This window comes from Monopterus albus, unplaced genomic scaffold (assembly GCF_001952655.1).
Source record: "Monopterus albus unplaced genomic scaffold, M_albus_1.0 scaffold1.1, whole genome shotgun sequence".
Taxonomy (NCBI): domain Eukaryota; kingdom Metazoa; phylum Chordata; class Actinopteri; order Synbranchiformes; family Synbranchidae; genus Monopterus; species Monopterus albus.
In genome coordinates, this window is record NW_018127881.1 from 4,295,565 (window position 1) to 4,304,142 (window position 8,578).

At 40.3% G+C, this 8,578-nt stretch overlaps 1 protein-coding gene across 1 annotated transcript in view; it reads left to right on the top strand.

Annotated features, from left to right (window-relative positions):
• The first annotated feature begins 3,982 nt into the window (after window positions 1-3,982).
• Window positions 3,983-8,578, top strand: part of pkp1b (plakophilin 1b) — a 9,994-nt gene continuing 5,398 nt past the window's right edge. Inside the window, exons 1-6 of the mRNA XM_020620351.1 lie at window positions 3,983-4,014; window positions 5,037-5,345; window positions 5,875-5,969; window positions 6,510-6,838; window positions 6,967-7,108; window positions 8,254-8,461. Of these exons, the coding sequence (XP_020476007.1) occupies window positions 5,156-5,345; window positions 5,875-5,969; window positions 6,510-6,838; window positions 6,967-7,108; window positions 8,254-8,461 (964 nt within the window). The 5' untranslated portion in view covers window positions 3,983-4,014; window positions 5,037-5,155. The remainder of the gene's footprint in view (window positions 4,015-5,036; window positions 5,346-5,874; window positions 5,970-6,509; window positions 6,839-6,966; window positions 7,109-8,253; window positions 8,462-8,578) is intronic.

Genomic DNA, 8,578 nt, shown 5'->3' on the forward strand with positions numbered 1-8,578 from the left:
GTGTGTGTGTGTGGTGTGTGTGTGTGTGTGTGTGTGTGTGTGTGTGTGTGTGTGTGTGTGTGTGTGTGTGTGTGGTGTCATGATTCGGTTCTGTGTTGCTTCCTGTCAGGCTTTTATTTTGATGCTACGTCCTGTTTTGTTTCACCACAGTTTTGGTCTTTTTACTTTCTTCATCACCCGCATTAGTTTCACCTGCTCATTATAGTTTGCACCGCATCATAAGCAGCCTTCACCCACCAATCCCAGCCAGATTGTTCTAGACGCCACCTCTCACTCTCCAGCATTTTTCGGTTTTGGTACTTTGTGTTTTTGACCCGGCTTGTTCCTCTGACTATTCTGTTCTGCCTTGCCCTCTTGCTTCAGACTGTCACTGTGTATAATTATCGGACTTCCCTTTGGACTACGTATTTGGATTCCTCTGCTGTATGTGTTTGCTGGCTCTGATCTCGGACTGTTTATACCGACCTGTGATTTTTGTGTTTCACCGTGTCTTGTATGGTTTTGTTTAGCGTTAGTTCTCTTATTAAAGAGACGGTTTTGTTTTACATTTCCTTGTCTGGCCTTTTAATTGAGTTCACCCTCAACATTTTTGGCAGCATAACGCGCCGATTCCTGACATGTGGTGTGTGCGTGTGTGTTTGTCTTTATATACTTGTGCGAACCAACCCCTGATGGAACACCTTTCTTGTGTGGACATTTCATTGGTGACTTTCACCAATGCGGTTTCTGTACTATGATGGACTCTAAATCCTGACTGAAAATCCTCAAACAAATCATTCTTGTGCAAGTGGTCACATAACTGCTTTGCAACAGCTTTTTCAAGGATTTTGGAAATAAATGGGAGATTGGATATTGGTCTATAATTAGCTAGGACACCTGGGTCAAGAGTAGGCTTTTTGAGTAGAGGTTTAATTACTGCAAGTTTAAAAGCCTGTGGAACATAACCTGTTAATAGAGGGAGGTTAATCAGATCTAGTATGGATGTGTTGATTAGGGGAAAGACGTCTTTGAGCAGCCTGGTCGGGATGGGGTCCAGGAGACCTGTTGATGATTTAGATGAAGCAATTGTTGAGGTCAACTCAGAGAGATCTATAGGGGAGAAGTAGTCCAAGTATAAATGAGGTCTTCCAGATGTTTCTAAAGCCATTGTAGTAGATGGCACATCTGTGAGAGCTGTGGGAGTGGTCCGACCAATTTTTTCTCTAATAGTTGTGATTTTATTTGTAAAGAAGCTCATGAAGTCATTGCTGCTGAGATCTAAGGGAATGTTAAGCTCAACAGCACTGTGGCTCTTTGTCAGCCTGGCTACAGTGCTGAAAAGAAACCTGGGGTTGTTCTTATTTTCCTCAATCAGTGATGAATAAAATGTGGTTCTGGCACTATGAAGGGCTTTCTTATATGTTATTAAACTATCTTTCCAGGCTATGAAAAACTCTTCTGACTTAGTGGAGCGCCACCTCCTTTCCATTTTTCGTGATGCCTGCTTTAGGGAGCGGAGCTGCGAGCTGTACCACGGGGCTAGCCTCCTCTGTTTCACTACCTTCTTTTTCAGAGGGGCAATGGTATCAAGTGTATTACGCAGGAAGGCTGCAGTACTATCAACAAGATTATCGATTTGTGTGGGAGTAAGGTTAAGGTGGCCTCCTTCCACTGTGTTGGCAAACGGCACTGAAGTAGATAAAGATTGAATTATTTCCTTAAACTTGGTAACAGCATTGCCAGATGGACATCTGCTGTAGTGGAATTGTTTCCCACATAGAGTATAATCCATTAATGGAAATTCAAAAGTTATTAGAAAATGGTCAGACAGAAGAGGGTTATGGGGAAAAACTATTAAGTGTTCAGTTTTGATGCCATATGTCAGAACCAGATCAAGAGTGTGATTAAAACAGTGAGTGGGTTTATTTAGTTTGAGAGAAGCCAACTGAGTCTAATAATGAACAGAATGCATTGTTGAGGCTGTCATTGTCGGCATCTACATGAATATTAAAGTCGCCTACTATGATTATTTTATCTGTACTAAGCACTAAATCAGACAGAAAGTCTGAGAATTCACTTAAAAACTCTGAATAAGGAGCAGGTGGACGGTATACAATAACAAACAGAACAGGCTTTTGAGTTTTCCAGTTTGGGTGTGAGAGACTCAGGGTGAGACTTTCAAATGAGTTATAACTATGTTTAGGTCTAGGGTTGATTAATAGGCTTGAGTCAAAGATCGCTGCCACGCCACCACCTCGGCCTGTGTTTCGAGGGATGTGACAGTGTGCAATGCATTTAGTTAGCTAACCAGAAAACACACTTCCACTGATGTATGACACAAAAAAAAAAAAATCAGTGAATGACTTAGTAAGAGTCTAACAACGGTTATTTAAAAATTGTAACAAAGTTGGAAAAGTACTTGATATTTCTTAATTTCTTGGGGTTCATAGAATTAAAAATTATACCAGATGTTCATTCCAGTTGAAAATTGATGTGTGCATTATCATGAAAGCAGTAATAAAGATTTCTACTGATGCTTTTGAACTGCTCTGGTTCTGGATAAAGGTAACAAAGTGTTCAGACGAATGACTGACAATATTCACTGATGCACAAACGATTCACACGTTCACCACTAGAGAGAGACATATGTCCGTGCAGCAGGTGACCGTCACAAATGAAAACAAATGTGGTTAACATTAAATCACCAGACTGGTTCCTGAGCCGCAATTACAAGACAAAGATGACAGAGCGAGAGAGAGGAGATTTGCCAGATCTCACTTTGCCCCCTGGCACATTTTCACCCTCCGGGTAAGAGCACCCGTGGGTGTGGTGCATTCAGTGTTTAATTACAATTGTGTTTCACAAGTGAAAATGCTAAATAAGTCAGTAGAGCTACACAAGCAAGCAGACAGTTTTTTGTTAGGTATTTTTAGTCAGATATTGGTTAGATACTTTATGTATTAGAAATGTTTAGTGGAGACAGGATGTCTAGTTAGACTGTTAAATGCTTAGTCATGCTTATGAGATTCTACAGGGTACATCTGGTCAAGGATAACTAGAGAGAAGAGTTGATGACTGTCAGCAGACAGGGTGTTTAATATTATTATTATGGCGTGTATAACTGTAGCCTTAGCCATAATATGTTCTTATGTTTAATGTCATGACATGTTACTAGAAGTCTGTGAGAATGTTTTTAGTTACACACCACTTAATCAAGAGACACACACACACACATGCACATTGATTTGCTTCATGTTTTGACTACTGTTATGGCCAGCTGCAAAGCTGGTAAGAGAGACGTCTCGGTTGACGTTTCTGTGTAGTATGGGGCTAGCCCAACCGAAGGGATATAATGTATAGGCCTGGTGGGTTCAGGGTCTTTCATCTTACATCTGCCTGCGAGCAGGTTGGAGGTGCAAGATACCTGAGCGTGTAATGTTAATTTTACCTGTGATCCTTTGAATAAATCAGCACTGTTCTGAAGTTACTTGGACTGTCTGGTCTCTCAGAGTTAGCAATGGTAAGAAGAACCATAATCCTACACCTTCAAGGTAGTAAAAGTGGTTTGTATACAAAAAATCAGTTTTTCCTATTTCCACAGAAGGTGAAGTTTGGAACTGTGGACATAATTTGGTGGAATGTGGTTTAATTTCCTACAAAGCGATTTCTGAGAAAGGCAACGTGATCAAGTGTGGGAAGGAGTGTTTGGCAGGGCCAGTTCAAATACCTGTGGTATTTGTCACGCAACCTGAGTTTGGCATTTTCGGCAAGTTACATTACTCCTACTACTAAGTTATGTTTTAATCTTTGGCCGTCAACAGAAATCATTTATTTAAGCTTATTTGATATTTAAGTCACATAAGAGAAGATAAGTGAGCTCATCCACAATGAAATGAGCATTGTTAAAATTGTTAGCTACATCCTGTCATCATCTTATTCTGTTATCTTGTTCTAGTCTGTTTTGCAGCTAACTGCCTTTTTTGTTTTGCAGTATGCAGCAGTAATATCATTTTCCAGCTGTTTCAGTGGTGGCAGGTAAGGAGGAGTGACTGGCACTGACTCAGCTGTGGTGGTGGGTAGACTGGCTTAGACAGGGTTTGTGGTTATTCATTACACATTGAAAGTGTAATGAATGCTTAGTAGCCCCTAGTGTACTTTTTGACTTGACATTACTTGAAAATGTGATCAAATTTAGTCTCTGTTGATTCCTAGACCTTGGCCCAGATCCAGATTTTACATCCCTTATTTAAAACTAATACCCCGGATAAACAATATAAAATGACTTAATCATAAACAAAAGCCCTGCATCAAAATATTGTGATTTTTACTGCAGTGCATTGTTTTGAAAGTTATGCTGATTACTTTTGACATTACACTTTTACACAAAAGAACATGGCATGTAATAACCATATGAAACAATGTAACATGCACATTTTAAATATTTGGTGCTATTTGACAAAGATGCTATCAGCATTTCCTGCCAATGTTTTCTCTGCTTATTGTCTCAGATGGCTTCATTTAAGTCCAAAAATGAATGCAAATCTGCTACAGTTTATATTTTGTTTATATTTTTTCTGTACTTTTAATAAAACGGGTTGTTGAATGCATTACTTTCACTTGTAATAGAGTATTATTGTCATTTCTTTTATGGTTGACCATTATTAGTACTGTGTAGACAGTGTTTTATGTTGTAGCTGTGGAGGCGGAGCTGCGCACTGAGAGGTGCGTGTAATAACACATCATGTTTTGAAAACTATGGGTATTGGATGAAATCTGAAATGTAACTTAGTCGTAGTAAAATGAATGTATTGGAGTTTCTAAATAAGTACAATACCTCCTAAGCATCAAGTAGCATGAAATAAGGTACATTACAGTTCGTTACTTCCATCAGTGCCCGTTTTCTGGTGGGGAACTGTAGTAGCCTACTTTAACCATGATGCAATCGAGATGTATTTGTCAAGACACGTATGAGAAAGTGTAAGGAGAGTGTTAATGCCACACAAAAGTTCAGTCTTGTGTGTCTATTGTGTGTTTATGGGTGCGGTCTGACCGTGCAGTGCAGTGCAGGGCAGGGCAAGGTGCGCCCTTATTGCCTCAGCCAACACCGACGCTCCGCAGCTGACGGGCTTCTGTGAGTCTCTTTCGGATGTTGCTGGACCACTCGGGCAGGTGAAAAATGACCAGTCTGGATCCACTGAAATCGGTCATTTCCATCGGGAATGTGGACGACACTTCGCTGGCCCTGCCGTCCGTTAACCAGTACAGTTCAGGGGAGCAGCGCGTCAGGGAGCAAGTGCAAACTATCAGGAGGACCAAGTCGAGGCAGTTCAGCAACCGGAGTGGATCATCGTCTCTGTCTCCTACAAGTAAGAGCCACCTGCAGTGCAGGGCCAGAGGCACAACTCACAGAAGGGAAAACTAAGGTTTTAGAGAAGCATGACCTAAAACCTTACACTCCAGATCATGTTGATTAATGACACGAGTAACAAAAACAAAAAGAAAAAAACTGAGACCTGTGTATTTATAACATTTATGGTGAAACATTTTAAACCACAATAACTAGAGTAAACTATTTTAATTTAATTTTAGTATTCACCGTGTCTGTAAAATGAAAAACATCTGTTTATTTAGAGAGGGAGCTTAATGATTTGTAACAGGGTGGTTACTGATTGACTTGTAATATGCAGATTTTCAAAATAAGGGTAACACTTTGACTTTTATTGAGCAAGAATCCTTGTAGACTAACTAAATCACGTTTTCCTTTTCAGATTTGCCCCTAGGGAACTGAATGCTAAGAGTGTTCTCCCTTGAATAAAGACAATAAATCCGTGGCAGTGACTTTAGGTGTGCGCTGTAATGTGATAACAGCCAATAACCCTCCACCTTTCTCCTCAGGCCCTTCCTATGAGTCTGTGTTCGGGGACGGTTTAAAGGCACAGTCCGGAACAGCAAATGGAGGCGTTTTCTTTGGAAATGGATACTCGAAAACTGTAAGTTATAGAGCTTATCTTTTGGTGGTTGTTATTATAATCACAGTTTTTAAAATTACTGTCAGTCGGAGCCAGGGCAATAACAGGAGTGCTCCTGGGATTTGGGGTTTTTAAGCAACCCGCTGTTGTAGTTTCTACTCTTGGTGTTTTGAGAGGTTGATTTTGGTCTTATTTAAACTACAGTTTTTTCAGTGTGGATTATTTGAAAGACTAAGGCTGCAGCTAAGATCTTTTTAAATGATTGATTAATCTGCCAATTATTTTCTGAATTAATAATTTTGTTTGTAAAGTGTCAGAATTTTAAAAAAAGTCACTATAGTGTCTTAAAACCCCCGTGGCATTGTTACATTATATTAGCACTTGTTTTATCTGATAAACAGTCCACAACGCAGACAATAAGCTTCTATCAAAAACACATTACAGTTGAGAAGGTACAATCAGCAAATATTTGTCCGTTTGCTTGAAAATGACTCAAATGATTAATTGATTATTAAAATGTAGGTTGTCTATTCATTTTCTCTTAATCAACTCATCTCACAGTCTCAGAAGAGGAGCACAGCAGCCTATGCATATCAGTATGAGAGGGGTTACGGGCCCATCAGCTCAGCACCACCCAGGCAGCCCAACACCAGCCGCAGTGAGCCAGATATGGCCTTGCAGCGCCCTACGCCAAAACGCTCTGTTCCTCCACAGAGATTCCTCTCTGAGAGGAGGACCTCCAGGCCTCACAGTGAACACATTAAAAAGACCTATTTCCATATGTACCCTAGTTATCGCATAGGTCTGCCCCCAAATGAGGATCCTGAAATGTCTTCAAAGCCTCAGTTTACAGTCACCGACGGTGCACCCAAGCCCAAAGTAGATTCTGGGTGAGTGGGAACAAACAAGCATCATTTTCTTAATTTTACATGATATAAATATAATGTTTTGAATGAACAAAATCTGTTTGTATACTTAAAATGTGTTTAAATAGCATTATGCGGCTTGTTTCTTACAGCCCCAATGGGAACAGCAGAGTTACAGATATCACCATGAAGGAGGCCGTGGAGTGTCTTTCCAGTGATGCTGAGGCGTATCAGCACTGTGGAGCTTCCTACATACAGCACAACACTTTCATTGATGACAGGGCTAAAGAGGAGGTGGGCAATCCTGTTATCAAAGTGTCAGACTGCTTGTTTAGTTGCCATTCGGTGTACGCTAAGATTCAGCGTGGATACTTTGAGAAATGGACATTGACAAAGGTGGAAAAATTTATTAAATTTATTGCTCTGGCAAAATGAAAACTAATCCAATGTAACTCTGGTTAACTGAATTTATATTTTGAAGTGAAATCCCACTCATCTTGGCCAGATCAACTTGTTGAGTAGTTTAGTCCCTGAGGTAAAAGTTAGTTCTATTTGTCCCCCTCTCTTTCTAGCATGGGCTCCAGTAGACCCATAACCAAACAGCACTCCCAACCTCAGGTTTTCTATGAGTCAGTTTGATTAAAAAAGAGTTTTATTTTGGTATATGCATCAAACTAGCACAATGCAAGCAAAAATTATTACAGACAGCTGTATAATAATGGAATAAAAATCTTATTTCTACTAAACTTTGATTTAGGGCTCCTCTACAAGAGAGAGCAACAAGATTAACAAGGCCATTTAAAGTTAAAATGATCAGGATTTTTGTCCTTGTTTGTTTGGCAACACCTGTGGTTACTATGGTAACAGCACTGTGCTAACTATGGTTTACCACGGTTAACACTCGCTGGCAGAAGTGCTAAAGAAGAGCAAGTGTTGTACTTGTTTACAGTGCAGTCAAACTGATGTGAGGGAACAATGACCAGCGAGGCTGAGAAATCAATGTCCAGTGAGTCCTTTGTGTTGTAGGTACTGCAAGTTATCTGACTCCAGTGCAGGAGCGGCAGACTCCGCCACAAACAATGAAAATTACTAGACAGAGTGTGGATATTTTACAGGAAGAAAACACCTTGACAGGCAATTGCTGAGAAACCACTGACCATAAATATGATATTATAAATAATGATCAAAAACATGGTTTGAGTTTATGAAAATCTTATTTTAATGTGCAGACAACCTGATTTTTATTTATTTATATGTTTTGTCATCCTTGGTTTCCTGCTTTTGCCTTCCATTTCTCACAGTAAAGTATTATTTAACTCGCTGTAATCGTGTCATGAAACTAATCTGGAACAGGTCATGACAAATCTCGGTGATTTCAGTTGCAGTAAATTGTTGCATTCCTCAGCTGTGCTAAATCCTGAAGCCTTGTTGTCTCACAGGTGTTAAAGTTTAATGGGATCCCTCCCCTGGTGAGTCTGCTGCACAGCCCCAGTCCACAGGTCAGCCAGACGGCCTCGGCAGCCCTCCGTAACCTGTCCTTTAAAAACGACAGTAACAAGGAGGCGATACATCGCTGCGGGGGCATCACAGAAGCCCTGGCTCTGCTCAGAGACACAAACTCTGTAGAGATACAGAAACAGCTGACAGGTACAAGTTAGCTCAGAAATATGAAAACATGCACTGCACACACACACACACACACACACACACACACCTGTAACCATGCAAAGTTTATGAAAATGTGTTGTTATAAGAGCAGTGCTG